The sequence below is a fragment of the Diadema antillarum genome, unplaced genomic scaffold, assembly GCF_040938485.1.
Source record: "Diadema antillarum isolate AM-2024a unplaced genomic scaffold, OU_Dant_1.0 seq00001251_RagTag, whole genome shotgun sequence".
In the NCBI taxonomy this organism is placed as follows: Eukaryota; Metazoa; Echinodermata; class Echinoidea; order Diadematoida; family Diadematidae; genus Diadema; species Diadema antillarum.
In genome coordinates this window covers 721631-741731 of record NW_027272037.1, presented here as the reverse complement: position 1 = coordinate 741731, position 20101 = coordinate 721631, and the positions used below count along the sequence as shown (strand labels likewise).

The 20101-nt window shown below is 39.0% G+C and overlaps 1 protein-coding gene across 1 annotated transcript; it reads right to left on the bottom strand.

Annotated features, from left to right (window-relative positions):
• Window positions 1-424: 424 nt before the first annotated feature.
• Window positions 425-1756, bottom strand: LOC139745313 (uncharacterized protein F54H12.2-like). Its single transcript, XM_071655710.1, has one exon. It carries the CDS (start codon window positions 1754-1756, stop codon window positions 425-427), a length of 1332 nt encoding a protein of 443 aa, XP_071511811.1.
• Between the last annotated feature and the right edge of the window lie 18345 nt (window positions 1757-20101).

Below are 20101 nucleotides of genomic sequence, written 5' to 3'. Positions count from 1 at the left end.
TACACTTCGAGTTGTTTGACCCCCTACTCGTTTCGTCACGTAATAGATACAATATTGTCCGCAAACTGTGGATACAGTTCCTTGTAGCCGTTTGGAATTAGAGGACCATGCCGAGGCATTATTGTCCAAAAACTTTACAAAGTCAAGACTGTAAGTTAAGGGTTCATATCCGTAAGAGTCAAAGAATTCGCCTTTTCCGTTGCAAAAGTAGAAAGCCACCCAGTGTGTTCCTGGTTTATCGCTAGGATCGGTATTCGCGATGAAGCACTGCTTCGCCCCACTAATTGATCGCGGTAGACAATTTGACGCATATACTCCTTTGAAATAGGGCTTGACAATAGGATCGTTCTCTAAGAAACGTTGAATCTGCGATGTATCCATAGTCGATTAGAATATTTCGGCAGTCGGTTGTCCGGAAGAGGTTTTATTGGTAATCGTAGATGATGTTTCTGCTTTTATCAATCTGAATCAGTCCCTGTCCTTCCGAGTAGACGATACAGTTGACGGTGTTTGGAATGGCCACGTCGAATTGTAGCTCTAAGCGCAGATTTCCTTGCTTGATGAGATTCAAGTGACATCCGTCAGATAGGTCGGGCGTGAGGTCGAATGCAAAAAGGGTATAACCTTCGCAGTATTCTTCTCGATTGATGTTAATTCCCTTGTCTACAAACAGTCGGTTGGTTCCCATGAATAGTGAATTGTAAGCGTGAATGTAACTTTGTCCAGCTCCCGCTGCAAAGCTAGGACGTAATGGTCTCATCGGCACCGTTTCTCCGTCAATAGTGAGGGAGATGAAGTTGAGGCGTAAATGTTTAAAGTTGAAGGGGTTCTTGCCAAAAGTACCGTTAAAGGCGTCTGTGTCAACGAATCCTACGACCACCCGATTTGGTAACTGTCCGTGAAATAGATTGTCTTTATTAATCGACATGCTTCCTGCAGGAATGGAAAAGGACTTCACGTCTACTTTGTTGACGGGGTATTTCGCGGTTGTCTTCTCCAAGGCCTTGGCGTGGTTTAACATGATGGTAGGACTGGTCTTTACTCTGCGAACGTAGAGGGCAGCAGATTCTATTTTAATTTTATATCGGGCATTCTCCGTCGAAGACAGAAGACAAAATGCGTCTTTGCTACGATTTAACTTGATTTTCAAATCAACCCCCGGGAGTAACAGTCTTTCTTGAAAAAAAATGTCGGCGTAAATCGGACCAAGTAGAGAAAGTAATTTACTCTCGACGATGAATCCATGTCTTTTCGCCAGACCGGGATTAGCTTCTGCAGAGCTTGCCAGCGGGTTAACGACATCCATTTTCCCCGCTTTGTCCTTGTAATATAGCTGTTGAGTGAGTTGAGACTCTTTGGTCTCTCCTCCATAGTGCAGCAGAGATTCGATGTACGCTCTGTAAGGGTATGTATTCGACGGCTGAGACACTAGTTTTTCATTGAGCATGATATCAACTTGTGCAAAGAGAGATGGGAGAAACAGGTTTACGGGACCAACTGGGGCATCAGCTGGTAAAGCCGTGTTATCATTGTTCGTAACTTTGACTGTCACTTGAAGCATGGTCTGAGAGAGGTCCAAGTATTCTTCCGACGTGCCGAACACGTTGAATTCAATGGGCCCTTCATCGGTGATGCTGCTAACGGGGTGATATTCTACCCATGGTCCTTTGACGATGCTCATTTGAGTGTGTGGTACCGTGAACAAATCCAATTCGGACTTGCAGCAGACATCGCTCTTGTCGTGTAGAAGCGCCATGTTCAGCAAAGACAGCAAGGAGTGTATGAGACTGGTAAACGAATAGTCCGAATTAATCGAAGATGTCGCGCAAGCGAGCTCTTTTCGCTGGAGAATTTCGAGACCGAATGATACGCTTCCTTCCTCGCCTCCTTCTTTTAACTCTTCCTACAACTACTAATCGCGCTCCTCCAGTCTGATTCCCAATTTTTTTCTTTACTGCTCGAACAGTCTTTGAGGCCAGGTGTTTTCCCGCCCGAGCCACATTTTTTCTAGTTGCGCTTTTAAAAGATTGTCCGTTGATGGTGTCCTGAACAATGTTCATGCCTGTATGCATAGCTTCTTTTCCCAAAGCAACAGCCCCTCTTTTTAAGAGAGGAGTTGCGACTTTGAAGAGCCCCTTCACCAGACTACCCAGCCCGTGTCCTCTCTGCATGGATGCCCCGCGGAAGACGGGTAATCCCGAGCCATATTGGTCGTGAAAAATCCTTGCCGGTGCGCGAAATACCACCATAGTTAGACGTATCGCTGTGTAAATTTAGCGTCCAGCTAGTTCGTAGAGCGCTCTCTAAAGTGTAACTTCACGATCACTTTCCCGCGTTCAAATGGTACCACTTCACCCGATTCGGTTGTTAATATAATCTCTATCGTTTCAAAATTGTAAAGCTTAAGAGGGACGTAATGCGGAGTGATATAGGTATTGACGATATTATCGCGATCCTTGTCCGGAATGACTGCTATCGTCCTCAGTAAAGGTACAGCAGCGTCACCTACGTGTTGAAACTGAACGATATCAGAATAGACATAAAATGTATGAAATTTCATGTGTACATCCATTGGCATGGGACTCAGTGTTGATTCCGTGAGATGGCATTCCCCTTCAAACCCGAGCATCATAGCCAAACCACAGGGAATGAGGAGCGCCGTATTTCCTTCTAATCGGATGAAACATTTTCGTTGGGTCCTCTTGTAATAAAATGTGATGCTTTTACGTAATTTTCTCCGGAACTGTTCGTTGATCGAGTCAATGAGTTCCTCTCCAGAATTATAATATCCCGCAGGAATCTCAATTTTTTTCATCAATGGAACAGCGTCGTCCTCTACTTCATTATCGTAAATAGTGAGGGTGTTGTTATCATGTCGTACATTATACCACGTGCACTGAAATTGAACTTCTGCCAACCCCACCTCGTAATCTTCGTTGAGTGAGAGAGGTGCGTGAAGCCGCGTCGTAAACTGACACGTTTTGTTATTTGGATAGTACGACATGGAACTATTACTGGGCAGCGTCACGTAAAATTGAGAAGCCATGTTCGATCAGCCTCTTCTCCTTTGTTCAAAGCGAAGAATGATAACGAGAGTAACGTGAATCGTGTTTTTAACGCGGAGTTAAGTGTCGAACCCAACTATCAAATTCTTTGCCATACCCTGACCAACGAACTAGGTATTCTTTCTGCCCATTGCGCATGCGCGTGCGTAAAACCTTGTCCACGTTGTAAGTAGTCTCCTTGTCTTTCGAAACTCTTATCAATTCCCTTTCATAGAACGTACCCTTCACTCGTTCCCCGTTGTAATCCTTTATTCTGTAGACAGGTACCCTCCTATTGACGCGGGAGCTGATTGTAAAGACCTCCCTCGAAAAATTTGCTTCGTAACCCTTTTCGAACTTTAGTTTGCTTTTACTAATACGAACTTGATCTCCGATTTCATACTTGAATCGTGGAGCTGTACGCTTCTTCCCTCGCATTGCCCTACCGTAGAGACTTTTTATGGCACGCTTTTGATTCTCAATATTCACGTCTTTTGGTTTCATGCCAATACTAGAATGAATGGTGTTGTTATAGCCTTTGACCAAATCTTTTATTACACCGAGATACCTGTAAGTGTTTTTGAATGTGAAGAAGCGCCACATTTTTGTTCGCAGCGTTCTATTGAATCGTTCAGCAACGCTGGCTTTGGTTTCATTTTCTGTTGTGTAGAAGTGAATGCCTTCTTTCTCGAGATATTTCTGAAAATGTCTGTTTGTGAATTCCGAACCTTTGTCTGTATGTAGCATTACAGGCACTCGGCCCTCTTTCAAGATGCTTTCGAATGCCCCGACAATGTCTTTTGATTTTTTGTTTTTTAAAGGAACCACCCAAGCATATTTCGACAGTACATCTATACACGTCAGTAAGTAGCGATAACCATTATTAAACCTTTTCAAATTTTGAACATCTACAAGATCAGCCTCCCAGATTTCGTCGATTCCTCTCACTTTCACAACATTTCTCTTAAATGTCTTTCTCGCCGGTGCGTGCATTGTATACGCATCTTGTTTCGTTAACCAGTCTCTGACACCCTGCAAGCTCGCTTTTTCAGTTTCCACCTCTCTCACCGCATTCCACAACTTACTGACACCGCCGAAACTAGCTGGATGTTGAGGATCGTAATAGATTTCCTCTAACGCTCTCTCAAATGAATTAGACATTATTCGTCTCAGCAACCACACACTGCAGAAGCAAACATCAGAAATGGCATTCCTTTCACGTTGCAATGACATAAAAGGCATCAATGATAGACAAGGTAACGAGTAAAAAAATCATTTGAAAATGAAACGCATCATTTATTGTACACGCATACACACAGTGCAGCGAATTTCGTTGCTTGAATCAATTCACATTCTATTAACATCTACATTCCATACATTATACAACATATACAGACAAAAATGTAAAACGTATCGCGACATTAGTCCAACAGTCATTTTCGGAGCGTGTTCCGACCAGCGCACTTTGTAGCGTTTGAGTCCTTCCACGAATTGCGCGCGAAATTCCTCTTTCCGCTCGTCCGGTATGCAGGCATGTTGGTAGATGTTGACAAAATAGCATAGAGCCATCAGCGAACGTTTGTACTTGTTGGGATGATTGGGGTTCTCTATACAATTTTTGAGCAGGGCCTCTATACAATCGTCGAACCTCTCATTGCCTCGAAGCTTGATTCGTCGCACACGGGAAAATTGTTCCTCGCTTGCAATTGTCCGACATGCGCGTAAGATTGTCTCGGTGTCTACGGCGTGAAAGTCGGAAGGAAATGTGTCCTTTATCACCGTTAATAGCAGTCGTTCGTCTAAAGCACGTTCCACTGAGGGTCCGTCAAGACAATGTCGGACAGGCCGGTCTCGAGCCCCAAGGCCCTGTAGACCACTCTCACAGCGGCCTCTATCCCCTCCACGTGTCTCCCTATGTTGACTCTTCTTTGTTCCAGCTGCTGTTGAGTCTCTCCCCTCAGAATAAATTTGATGTACTCCAGGAAAAAACCGCACTCGACGAGATCTGGTCTCATCCAGAGCACCCTGCCAACGTAAGGGTACACTCTCTCCACAGTCATTGGGTCCAAATGATGAACCGCCTGGAACACTTTGCGCTGTGGATCTTCGGGAGTACCGTCTATTGGAGAATCTGGCACGTTTTGCACCCGTTTCAAGACTTCGATGAGAGTTAGATACTCCGTCAACATCAGCAAGTCCACCTTCTCCACCGTCCTCTGCATTTCGGGACACCAGGTGTTGGCGATATTCGGCTGAGACATTCTGTAACATGTGATGCTCTCGGAAGGTTTCAAATTGAAATGTGTCCCTCTCGCATGTTCTTCGAGTTTTTATTCTTTTGCTTTGCAAAGGACGCCACCATCTCTTTGAATATGTATGAGGCATCTATTGTTTTATGCAGGACGAGTCCGAACCCGTCACTGGCTCCAGGTCCAGTTTATGTATTTCTTTATTTAAAAATTCTTTTGTCTTCGCTCGCGTACAAGTGTGGGTCAGAGGACAAGTCCGAACTTATCGTGAACTTGAGGTCCAGTCTTATGTATTTCTTTGTTTTTCTAGTCTTTTGTCTTTGAGTGTGCGAGCGTCGGTCTGAGGACAAGTCCGAACTTATCGTGAACTTGAGGTCCGGTCTTATGTATTTCTTTGTTTTTCCAGTCTTTTGTCTTTAAGTCCCCGAGCGTTGGTCAGTGGACACGCCCTGACTTTTGTCTTCGATTGCGCAAGCATTGCGCAAGCGTCGGTCAGAGGACACGCCCCCATTTTTATGTATTTCTTTGTTTTTTAAAGTTCTTTTGTTTTCGATCGGGCGAGCGTCGGTCAGAGGACAGGTCCGAACTTGTCGGAGTGACGTCATCAAACAAACAAATGTCATGAATACGATTGCAATCGTCATTATGACCATTTCGACCATTGCCTTCGAAAATATCTCTCGATGTGAGAACAAAAGAATATGATGAAACAATGACGCGGATTCTTAAAACAATAGCATATTTTTCATAATTCATTCTTCATATTTCATATCGATCCATAAATATTCATATTTCATAATCATCATTCATCGTTCATATCTATAATTCATATCTCATGAATATTCATCTTTCATTTTTCATATTTCATACATTCTTTTGTTCTTTCCTATTTCTATTGTTATGCAAATATCCATAATTCATATCTATTATCATAATTCATCGATTTATCATAATTCATATCATAATCCATCTTTTTATCATAAATCATATCATAATCCATATTTTTATCATAAATCATATCATAATCCATCTTTTTATCATAAATCATATCATAATCCATATTTCATAATTCATAATTCTTTTGTCTTTTCATATTTCTTTTGTTCTAGAACAATAGAAATATGAATCATATTTTTATGACGCTATACGTACACCTATACTACTGAGAAAGCAAATGTTTAATCTAATCAATGTGCAGGATTGCTGATTCATGTATCAACTATTAATCTATCATTTGCAGAACTTCATCCGGCCTTTTGTCTAAAATTTGAATACATGTTGAGTGGGTCTATTACTGTGATTACTGTGCGATTGTGCGCACGTAAGCGTGTGTTTGTGAGCTATGTGTGTTGAGTGTATCTTTGTATTGTGTGTCCGTTTATTACGTTAATTGTCCACTGATTGATTGCTCTTGCTTTCGTTGCCTTTGTCTTGTCTTTGTTATTCGTCACACTCATGACTCTACACACCCAGCTGCAAGCCTCCACGGACCAGAAGCATCGGACGATCTCGCGCAATAAAAAAGGAAAAAAAAAAAAGAAAGAAAGACGTGCTTGAATTGAAGTTTCCACTATGGCGCCGTGTTTAGACAATATAACCGCGCGAGTTTCAATTTCAATCAATCTAGCTTGCAATTTAATTCAAGTCGATTCAAACAGAATGAAATGGTTTCACAAACAGTGAGATGACTTTGATACTTTAAATTAGGTCCGCATATCTTCTCGAAACGGCAAAGTTAGCTATGCTCCTTTGTTTACAAATGCAATTGCTTATATCCTTAGAAATTTTGCATTTTCATACCTTCTCATCGAAATCATTCCTATTCCATTTTCAGGATTTTGCTCTATACATGTATTCTCTGGCAAATGTCTGGGGTCAACTTGAACAAACAGCTAGGTTCCTCTTCTGAACAGCGATTACTGGGAAATCAAAACGCCCTCTTGCGACCACAGATCGAATGCTCTAATCTGTTTATTGAGGACATGATTCGCCGTGAGTTGTACTCGTTTTCGTAATTGAAGAAAGCAATCAAACTTGTGGCTGGCATTCACGATGTTTATATCGTTCATTCAGGAGAGGTGGCCATTTTTTGCAAGTATTTCAACGCAACGATTCTTCTCGGAAATGTCTGTAATATCTCTATGAAATAACTTCTTACAACAGAATGATGACCGTGAGAGGTTACACATTTTGAGCATAATCGAAAAATCATGGCATCAGCATAATAGTAAAAAAGAGATACAGAAGAGTGTGGATTCGTAACAAAAACGACTTGAGTATATGGACAGGAAAAATTAGACAAAATTTCACGAATAAAGCTGAACGATGTCGAAAGTACAGATAGGTGACATGCCTGCCGAATGGCAGGGATGTGTGTGTATATACATATGCTTTTCTCTCTTGGTTTTGGCCAGTTCTGTTTACAAAAGGAATTGTGTAGTTAACTGTCGTCAGATTGGTCTCAAGTGAAGCTTTATGGCCGGTAGTTTATTCGTTGTAGTCTATGAATTATGCAAATTTCGAGTGCTTTTGAGCGTAGGCGTCCAATAACAAGCGGATGCTGACACGTGCATGTAGAACACGCAGAAGGTATGCTAATACCACTGGGAGCTTCAAACAATACGTTTTAATTTACCTGAAAACCCGACGAGTAAGGTGCTCTTTGCATATTTTTATGGCGTTTTCGTCTTTTTCCCCTTTTAAGCAATGCCCTTTCATAGCAGAGAGGAGGAAAGTCAAGTCACATTATGCTTTAAAAAACGTGGAATTTGGCTCTCCTGTCATGATTAGAGGAATATAATGCAGCGTATAATGTATTATTGTTTTTTTTTAAGGTTTTGGTAAGTTCCCAATAGCAATGTAGATAACTGCCTGCAATATCCCCCATAGACATATTGCGTAACATTGAGTAACATTGCCGGATATTGTTGTATGTGAAAGGAGATAACGCTTAGCCATTAATTGAATGCATACTAGTATATCGACGAAACCGACATCCAGTGTGTTTTTCTCAGAAGAGGAAAAGACAAGAATGTATACAGAAGACACAGTAAACTTAAATAGCATTCATGTGTTTGTACATGGAAACGTCACTTCCTGTATCGATTGGCGATTTTCGCGCTATTACAGCTTCGGGCGGATGCGGAGAAATGTCAATCTGACTGTACGCGAGCTCGGTCTCACGATAATATCATTTTCCAATCATTGTGTCAAATACCCATTGTCTATCACTCTCTATGGCATGCCGCGATAGCACAGAATGTGGCAAGTTATAAGATTGTCGTTGACCAATATGGATACCATTCGGACCTTTCTTTAAAAGACTAGGGGGGGTATTCTTCATCGTTTTGAAGCAATGAATATTGGATATGAGGTTGTCATCATCAACGTTTATCACGGATTCATATCATACAACACGCCCTATATATTTATATTTTAATGTATTTATCTGTTTTCTTTAGATTTTCATCATCCTGCAGGGTTAGCCTGTTTAGTTGTAGAAAAATTCGCAAGTTCGCTGCTTTCACAAGTCTCCTGCATTGCATTTTCACATGAATTTACAAATCATGAAAAAACGACACATAATGTAGGCCTACGTGAGTAACAGAAATCAAGGCAGAAAATGTAATATGGTGAGGGAGGAGAAACGGCGCATGTATACGAGATGATCAAAAGATGAGGCGAATGGTCACAGATTTGAAGACTTCGAGCAGACATTTTATTATACGATGTTTTTGAAGCACATACGCGCACCAGCATCAAACGGTTACATAACATCATATAGACCGATGCACTGATATAATAATTCCATTTAAAAACAACGACAAAAACAGGGAAAGAATTAACTTGGAGAGCGTGAGAATCTTTGACAAAAGTTGCCGATATTGGGCAAGGACACTTTGAGGAAGGGGGAGGGGGTGAATCAGGAATTGAGGCAGTTTTAGCATCATTTTTGACGTAGAGTAACTATCATAACGATAAGCTTTATCTTGCGAGAGGTTATGTCGCCGACAACCTGACGGACACAAGCTCTGTAAAAATGTCGACATCCATTCAGATCGAGCATGGGAACAAGAAACCGCGCGAAACATGACTGAAACTGGTTGCGTAATCCAATCAGGGAACGTTAACAGTGCGTGATAACGAGCACGAATCATCTTTCATAAACCAACGAACTATATTCCTCGTGTCTGTTCGTATAGTCACCATTGTTGTAATCATCACTTCATATTACGTCAGCGACCCCGGTGCCCTGAAAAAACCAAGTGTCTGTATAATTAAACCGTAATTGCACTTTTCGCAAGGCTTGTGAAACTATCACCAAATTCTGTCTGTCGATGGCAAATATTATTGTCGCTTATATCGGCGTGTAAGTTCGGCAGAATGGGTTCCAAGTTCAAGTGGAAAACCACTGGTTGGTGTATTTAACTTTGACAGTAAAAATTAATAGACACAGAACAGGAGAAATCCTGTCTCAATTAAAGATCAGACTTAAAATCATAAATGGATTTGATTTGATTCATTAGTTGTCCGCATCATTGTATGCAAATCTAATGCAAACTTTCACGAGAAATCCAAGGTATAACAACAATAATGGAATATTTTTCGTATGCAATAGATATAACAATGTGAACAAAATTGAAGTGACATCGTGAACGTGCAGGATATCTTTCTGTGCCGTGGGGCGGTGAGAGAGGAGGGGGAGAAAGAACAAACAGAAGGAAAAAAAAAGAAGAAAGTGTCTTCTGATTTTTCTGCATTCACTTAATCTGCATACACATCTTACATAATTGCTGTAGCGTTTACATCGCCCAAGATTTAAACGTGTTTTGTGAGTCTATATACGCCGAACAAATTTATTCCCCCTAAGATTCAAAAGAAAGCGCGAAAGATGCCCTGCTTATCATGCTAAAGTTATCGTCTAGACAGTAAAAGTGTGCTGTGATTTCAGAGCGCGACCTCATAAGAGCGGGAAGAAGGACGCTAGATGAGGCCATGAAATTACCCTGGTACGATTCCCTCGTTTCTCGGCCTCATTTTTTTCCTTGCCTAATACACCTCACTGTGTGATGCTACGATTTGTTTTAATTTCCCCGCTCGTTTTTTTCCCCCGCTGGAGTTGCTCAGGGGAAATTTGAGAGCAGAATTAATGAAAGATAGAACAGGAAGTGTAAACAATCAAAATGGTCAAGTTTTGAAATCTGTTGCAGAGTCTACGGTAACACCATGGAGCTACAACATATGTGTTGCAATTCAGAGGTGACGGTCCTGTCACGATATCTCTCTCTGTCGTGTCTTTGTGTGTATGTGTGTGTGGGGGGGGGGGGGGAGGGAGGGGGAGGTGGTGATTTTCATTATTCATTTACTAATTGTTACTTTTATTAATCTCTTGGAGGTAGTGTGCACCATTTGCAGATCATAGTGTGGGCGTAGAAAATGAATACATGTATATTAGTTGCATTTCATGACAAGTCATGCGGTCGATCACAGTGCTATTACTAACTAATGCAAGGAATTGGAAGTTGGTTTTGTGTTTGAAAGAATAAAAAAAAAAACCCTAGGAATAGCTTCAGACGCTTTTCTAAAAGTTCACACACACACACACACACACACACAAATGACATATGCTTTACTTTCAAGTGTAAAACTAATATATGGAAATCACTTTCATCTATTTTGAGAGTTAGAATTTTAATAGCAGAAACGAAAGTCCACTAATATGGGACACGGTGCTACACTATCCCCTTTAACTTATCAGAGTTCGTGACTTCAGTCCGCCCTCAGACACCCCACCCCTTGCGCCAGTCACCCTCTGAGGTTATTTGGAGCCCTTCCCCTCCCCTCTCGCTCTCGCGGTGATTATGTAACGCTCAGGGTCAATGACCACCCGCACAAAGCATGATACATACATTAAAGGGGCTGTTACAACCTGGTCGCAAGCCCCTGGATGAATGTGTATAAAAGACGACCACTTTTTCACCCAAGAAGGTAGAATGTTTGTTTGTTTGTCTGTATTTTTTTTTTTTTTTGGGGGGGGGGGGTTGTTTTATTTTTCTAGCGTGATAACCGGTAGTTAATTCCTGAAGTGACGTCAAAAACGGTTGTAAACAGTTACTTGTGCTCCAGAAACAAATATCAAATTTAATCGAATACTTGTATATGGAGTGATTTCTACTGTGGGATATCTGTACCTCATAACACCATAAAGGTCCTAACATATATTTAACTTTTGCTTCGGTTTTATCATCTTGCACTTATTTCAGTTTAACGATTGAATCTTTTCAATCTTACTGAGTAAAGGTTGACGCGCTATACCAAAAAGTTATATCGCCAGTGCTATCACTAATTTATTTCATTACTCATATCTTTTTCTTTTTTCGCGACACGAACGATACTTTTCCGGCTGACGTCTCGCTCAGATGTGCCCGAAGGCTGCAGGCCTCATTTATACCGGACTGCAAGGATCTCCGTCCAAAATAGGCTAATGCAGACTTAGCATTGATGGACAAAGGGTTACCGTGCGAAAGTTAATGATCAAAACAAGCCTGTCTAATTCCTGTTTTCCCGTGGGTGGCTGTAAGGTTACCTAACAGAATCCAAGGAAAATTCCATCCTAAAATCAGGATGCTTTGTGTAATTATAAAATCCAGAAAAATTACAGAAGTAGATCAATGAAATTTTGGGAAAAAATCAGACACACACACACACACTCAAGTACGCACACACAAACACACACTTTAACAAAGCTATGAACGGAGAAAGTTACTAAAGTAACACAACTTGGAAACAATTTCTGATGGAGGTGTTGAGCACCTCTCCTCTCAGTTTGTACACAATTATCTATGTACAACAATTTCCACTTTCTCCCGAGGGACAAAAAAAAAATCTGCTTGATATACAGTGAGAGTAATATCTTCTTGCATGTCCTCCTTAGGGGATGAGTTCTCTCCATGCCCAAATATTCGAGAAAAAAGGGACATTATAGATGAATTTTTGTGTACAAAGAGAATGGTAGAGCTGCTCAGCACCTAAGATCACACAGAATTGCCAATTTGTCTTTACCCACTTAACATAACTCTTTCTGTGTGTTTGACCCCCCCCCCGAATGTTCCTTGATCTACTTCTCAATCTCAGATTTTTCTGGTTTCGTACAAAGCAACATACAAGATCTCTCCCGTTGATGCACCAATCTGAGAAGATGATACAACTAACTATCTGATTCTGATTCTGATTGAATATTCATCGATACTTTAAACAGAGGATTAATGAAATTACTTCAGTGGATAAGAGCGAACAAACTGTCAATTAACTTGCAAAAAACTAAATGTATGATGTTCAGTGGAATTCGTTGGAAAATTTACCAAGAAATATTTCCCTGGAAGACACGATCATAGAAGAAGTTTCTTCCATCAAATTTCTAGGTTTGATTACTATGGACAATAAACTCACCTGGGATTTACATATTGATTCTGTATGTCGTGTCATTTCAAGGAATATAGGTGTAATAAACAAAGTTAAATTTTATCTTCCCCAAAATGTACTCTTTATGTTATATTCTACTTTGATACTACCTTACTTGAATTATGGAATGCTCGCATGGGGAAATACTTTTTCTACTTATATAGAAAGAATATTATTATTGCAGAAAAAAAAAATCTCTTCGTATCATTTGTTACGAATCGTGGAGAAGTCGTACTAATGATTTATTTCACGTAAATAATATTTTAAAAATTCACGACTAATATCGTTTACAATTAGAACAATTCATGAATAAACTCACTAACCACTCTCTCCCCATTGTGTTCGATTCCATGTTTTTAAAAAACGAAACTTTTCATGCATATCCAACCCGTCAATCCCATGAATATCATTTGCCTTTGACGAGGACGGTCTTTGCAAAATCTTTATCCTCCTTTTCTGGACCAAAACTCTGGAATTCTTTTGATAACTATATAAAAGAAGCATTAAGTTTTTATACCTTTTCCTTAAAAATAAAGAATTATTTAAAAACTCGTATGCAACATAATAAGTTACTCTTTTTTTTTACTTTACTTTTGATTTTTCAAAATCGGTTTAATCCTACTACTTTTTGTACCTTGGGGAGCCCGAGCTTCTGTGCCTCCAGTGCCCTGGTTTTGACCCACCATTTCCTTCTCCTCCTCCCCCCCTTTATTGTCCACCTAGGACTTACTACCTTCCTCACTAATCCTTCTATCCTCTCATTATTTCTTCCTTTACAAGAGAGCCGTCTTGTGTTTGTTAATGTGCGTCCTCGTGTGTGCATGTATATGTGTATCACACCGTCTTTTATGTATCACTTACTGCAAATTGCCTTCTTTTTTGCAATTTTATTATATGATTATTTTTTCCTTTTTTTTCTCATGAGGGGACTGCATAGGCCTACTACGAGCTCTGCTTTTTAGCAGTCCCCTCCATTTCCAGCAATTTTGTTTCTGCCTTTACCATAATGATACAGCATTTATTTGTATCTTTGTTGACAATTTACCTGTGCCTTTATCACATGTTATTATGTTCATCGCACTGTTGTACCGATTTCCTGACATCTGAATATACGAACATTTTTTGTATTCCTAATTGTTTGTTTGTTGGAAATGAAATAAATCATCTTGAACTTGAACTAGATTTTTACAAGCTTTACTTCGGGTGCGAGGTATATCGTATTGGAGTCCTTCTAGATCCTTGAAGCAGATAATTTCGAGAAAAAAGGAGACATAATATACACTTATAGAGTTAATACCCTAAATACTACTTCCCATAGAAAATTGTTTGGTGTACGATTGGTGTAATTCTTTTTGTAATAATATAACCATCATTATACATTATTGCTCAATTTATTCCTTTATTAACCTTTTAAGCAATTTTAAACGTATGTACTTATCTATTTATCCATCCATTCATCTATTCATTATAACAATCTTATCATTATTTCATTTGTTATTGATCTCAAAATTGGTAGGCTCGAGTAATTCCTCAATTTTTTTATAATCTACAAAAGCTTAAGTGTTGCGCTGCGACATTTACCGATACAACTTAGGACAAACTGGAGTGACTTGGAATGCGAAATGTTTACTTAGGCATAATGAAATACTGTTCATTAACATCAAAGAGAGAGGAAATTTGTATGATACATTCTTGAAAAAGCCATGGCAATGAATAACATTCCTCTGGATTCAATGTTTCTTGTTTCTTTGCAGCCAGAATTGTAACTAATATTAGCCTGAATCCATCTTCACTGACATCATTTTGAGTCGCCCCAAATTAGTCAAAAAAAGAAGAAGAAGAAAAGAAAAAGAAAATTGCTTGCTAATATAAAGTGCAACATCAGAAAAGGGTTGATAAAAATCGGACTTTGCTGAAGACAGGAAAGCAAATAAGGCAAGAGCAAACTTGGAATTCGCGCTGGAACAGCCAAAATACAGCCACAAGTTTTTAAAATTAAAGATACTATAAAGTTTTGGTACCTCAAAAGTTTCCCTGAGTTTCCTTGTCTTAATTTGTGTTTCAGGTTAAAGTACCTTTCATATAACTAACACTGTGAGACTTACTCGCCCCAAAGTGCTCTCATGTCTTAGTAATCATGCAATAATGGTTTCGTACAATACGTGTACAGTACATTGATTATCGCGGTACCACGTCGAGTCAAACTAACGGCTCGTTCGAATTTTTCAGAGCCCGCTCTGCTCTGGTACGAAACCATTATTAGATGATTACTAAAGGGCTTTTTACACTTGTGTTTCTTAACCCCGGACTTTCTCTGACCCAGGACTATCGTTAGTCCCGTACCAATTTTTTCAGCTTTTTACACTCGCCAATTAGTCTCGTACTATCTCTCGTCCGGGGCTACGGAGAAAACTGACCTTTTTACACTCGTATTTCCGGACTTTCCAAACCACATGAATATTCATAATTACGCTGTGTACTGTGCACGTACACGCACGCACCGGCAGCACTTGATTACCTCGTTTCTGATTGGTCAGTGAGGGTCGGACTTCGTCTCCGTCGCTTAGCCCAGGATTATTTTTTCGTTCTGTTTACACTCACTTGCTTGGCACCGCAATTGCGGTGCTAACCCCTGCTATTTTGCAGGGCCAGATAGTACCGTACTATCGGTGGGGCTAGCCCACATTGGCAAAAACGAGTGAAAACAGAAAGTGGGCTAAGGATAGTCCCGTACCAACGGTGGGACTAAGCCCCCCCCCCCCCCCTTAGCCCCACCGTTGGTCCGGGGCTAAGCAAAATTTTACAAGTGTAAAAAGCCCTTAAGACATGAGAACACTAGGAGGTTCACATATTTCAGAAATGTAACAGTGTAATTTCATGACAATACCGCTTGCTGGCGAGTTCACCTGTGTATAATCTATGCATGCCTTCTTCTTTTGTTCAGCTTCCTTGAGCCCCAACTCATGCATTCTTATGGTGACTCTGCCATGTCATCATCCTTGTTCATTGCAATTTGTTCTAAATTTTGAAAATATTCTTATTCTTCATCGCAATTATCACAAATTCTGAAACTCTGTCCTCAGTACAACTAATTCATAGTTGTTCAAATGTAAAAAATCTGAAAATCATCCGGAGGTCTCCTTTTAGAAGTTTCAGGCAAAAGATGGCGCTCCAACGATTTTTTTTTTTTTACATCATTGCAGCTGTGCCTGTCTTAGCCTATCACACGTGGAGAATAATTATCATCTCGAAACGAATGATAAAAACATTCAGCAAGTCAAGGACGCTAAATGTTTCTTGTTTCGTGCTCAAGCGAAACATCTTGTATCACATCAGTCCTAGATAGGTTTTTTTTTTCCTATCTATCAACTAATAAAATATATTATCCATATTTCCTCAAACGTTTAAGGAGGGTCATTAAAAGGGGTACACTTTGGTTCCACCCCTTAAAACTTGCCGGCGTTTGTTTATCAAAACAGAAGCAAATTTAGTCCTGTTTTAACGTTGAAGAAAACGATGTCCAGCCTTTGAATAAGGCACAAAATTTACAAAGCAATTCATCCTCATCATCCACGGCTTATTACTTTAAAAAAAATATTTTCTGGCACTTTTTAAAATTTTCTGATTAAATTTACAGTCGATATACTTCCGCATCTGGGCAACGCAGAGATTTCATATACAAATACCATGGTTCCGTTTTCCCTGACAATAGCGAGCTTCAGATTTGCGACGCGAGCGCTAAGGCGACGCAGCCTCGCGCGGGTTGAACAATGGAAATAGCTGCCTTGCGCATGTACAGAACAACCAATTTCTGCCTCCCAACAGCGTCGTCTTATCATTCGCGTTGCAGGTCTAAAGCTCGCTATTATCTTTTCTGCGGCTTGAAGAAATATAAACACACGAAGGAATTTGTACTCCCTGCATGTAGAGAGACTTCAAAGTAAATTAATTAACATTTAAGCAAGATCGAACAAATGCCCTGGTAATATCATGACCAGAACTCCAGTCGCATGAAAAATGCTATTGCAAAACGGGTAAAGCATCAATTATAAACATCTACAGTAAATCCTTCATCAGATATGAAAAAAGAAGGTTAATACGTTTTCAGTGACCTCACTCACTATAGTTACATAACAAGTATTTCTGAAGTTATGAGTACAAATTTTCCATATTCTTTATTTTTTTCTGTATTTTGGCAGCTTTAATCGCAAAAATCTCACATCAACAAAAATAGAGTTAACCTTCTTTTTTTTTTTTTTTTTTTTGCTACCAAACTCTTCACATTGATACGATCAGGTAGAAGTCAGCTTACAGAACGTCAAATTACTGTTTTCTCACACTCTTTATTTTAAAGGAAACTATAAAACCCAAAGAGAAACGTGGACTGAGTGAAAGCGGCAACATTAGTAGAGCACATCAGTGAAAGTTTGAGGAAAATCGGACAATATATCGATGCAAAAGTTATGATTTTTAAAGTTTTGGTGTCGGAACCAGTGCATATTGAAGGAGACTACTCGAGTTTATGACATCGTGTGTGGACTATAATATAAAGAAAATAATTACAATGAAAATTCAACATGCCTTTCACTTTCCTAGCGCAATGAAAGAGCACTTGACTAGCCGCTTTTAGAAAACAAGGGGAATAATATATTACCCTTAACATGTCAGTATCAAGTTGATGGAATGTGTAATTTTCATTAAAAATGAATTATTTGTGGAATTCTCTCCAAATTTACGACGAATCAAACTAAATCATTAAAGTGTATGTGATGGCACTACATCCCCGCTCATAAAGTGAGGAAATTGCCAAAATGACATATTCCTGGCATTTCTTTCGTTGTTCCAAAGCTGAAACTCTACGTTGTAGGGACGGTATCAAGTTATATTTTTTAGAATTTTGTAGATTCCCGAAGGACAACAACATGGATGACCTCGAGGCAGTCAAATTGTCATAACTTTATTCAAGTTATGTTCGAACTTGTTTATGTTCCCATCAAACCATCTCTTTTATTGAAATGCTACAGATCTCGTATTCAGATGCCACCCGAGGACACTCCCTTTTAAGGAATAATTTACTCCTGTCTGTTATTTTTTTCATTGCCTTTTCAAAATATCAGTACTTCCTCGCAGTTATTATTTGTATACCATGCATAGGATACAGTAGGTGTTTAGACGCCTGAGACACGGTAGCTTAAAACACGGATTTACACTCACCTTATGAAATGCATTTGATTGAAATCATCCAAGATAGCCTGCACGCTGAATTGGGGACATTTTTAGATGAAACCAGTTTGAATTCGCTGAAATATGTACACAAAATCGACTTATGTGAAATTCAACACGTAAGCCTAGAACAATGCTCCGATACCCTTTAGGCCTTTATGATTCAAATACAATAGTGTATTGTTTGAGGCATCAACATTATGCCGTCTATATGCCCCAATGCCTTTATGCCCTGAAAATTAATGCCTATATTTTTGCGACCCAGTGAATAATGGAGTAAATAGCCTTGAGTTGTTTTGTAGTCTCAAAATAGATATCTGTGTATTGCAATGTGTGTATATGTGTACGTCAGACCCATTCTTTCAGAGAGAGAGAGAGAGAGAGAGAGGGAGGGGAGTTAAACGGAATGCAGAAATGAAATAGCAATTCAAGTTCAAGTTTATTTCTATTCAACTAAAAACAAACAAACAAACAAACAAACAAACAAACAAACACTACATCATACAATGAAAGCACCTAAAATGGAGATATAAATATGGAATTATACTGAGAAATACATACACATACCAAAGAATAAGAATTTTAAAAAAAAGAACACAGCCGACGCAGAAAATTTATGTGAATGGAGGGTTGACAGGGAAGAGCAATAAGCCTTGTGAATCGCTGACCCCTAGAAAGCAGAGATAATAATAATAATAATAATGATAAGCATAATAACAATAATAATAATCATCATCATCATCATCAAAATATAGAGTAGTTATAATGCGCCAATTCCACATGACTAACGTGCTCAAGGCGCAGTTGGAAAAGTTAGTTTTGAAGTACAAAAATCATTACACACACGAACATGAAAATGAATGAAACAATAATGATAAAGAAAGAAAACAAATCATAATATACATTCTATTTGAAAGCGGTTACGAACAATGAGTCCTCAGAGCAACTTTAAAAGGATCAACATTCAAAATGTAACGGATAGCCTGTACATAATATCGGGAGTGTAGTAAATTAGATAGCTCATTATTATTATTATTATTATTATTATTATTATTATTATTATCTATTCGGCTTTCAATCACAAATACATTTTTCGAAATCAGAAAATTGTACATTGGAGTGGTAAGGGGGCACTAGGTTGGGTAGCCCGGGTCTGGAAAGAGCCAACTAAATGACTTAGGCCCTCAGGCCATCCTCCCCAACCCACCTGGTGCACTCAAAACAGTCAGTTTACAATATAAAAAGTACAAATTTCATTAACAGGCATACATAAAAAACAACAAAACAACTGTTTCTTTGTAAGTGTCAATTTGAGATATGTGAACCTACCAATCTTTCTTACTCCATTCAGATATCAGAGGTCATTTTCTGAATAAAAAACTAAGAAAAAAATATATGATACATTGCATATATGTATGTCAGCTCTTAAATGACTACCGACATCAAAACCTATACTGTGTGTAAAAATGCATACAGTTAATGAACGCTCAGAGAGAGAGAGAGAAGGAAAAGAACATACTGAAAGAACAAATCAAAAAACATATTAAAGTGCAATTCAGATAATAATTCCAACTGAGAATAATATGAATCCAAGAGTTAAAGTTTGTAATTCCTTTTAAAACCCGTTGAAGACGAGCCCCGAGAATACTCGGGCAGGGATCTGTAGGGGAATGCGTGTTATATCAGTCCGTCCTCAACGGGTTAAAACTTTTCATTGTATGTTTCTTTTTCAAATCAAACGGTACATCGGTCAATATCAATGGATCTTTTAAAAAACTGTATTCTTAGAGATGTTTGTTCTAACAAAACATAAATAATAATCATTAACATGATGGGTGTTATCATCGCGAACATTACTACTCAATTAAAAGTTTGAAGAAATATAAGAGGGCAATAAACCTTTTGAACACATATAAATAACATGTCTATTCTTATCAAATATATCTAAAAGCTTCAAATGCAAAATAGGTGCTAAACTGTGGGCATTATAAGATACATTGGAAATTATTCAAATAGCTTTTCTCTGTAATTAAAAAATACATTTTTTTTAAATGCAAAAATCATTTCCATTAGACCCGGCAACATTACAACAATTAATATGAGAAATAAGTGAAGCATGATATA

Coding starts and splice junctions, on each gene's coding strand:
- LOC139745313 (XM_071655710.1), bottom strand. CDS start 1,756: ATGGCGCTTCTACACGACAAGAGCGATGTCTGCTGCAAGTCCGAATTG.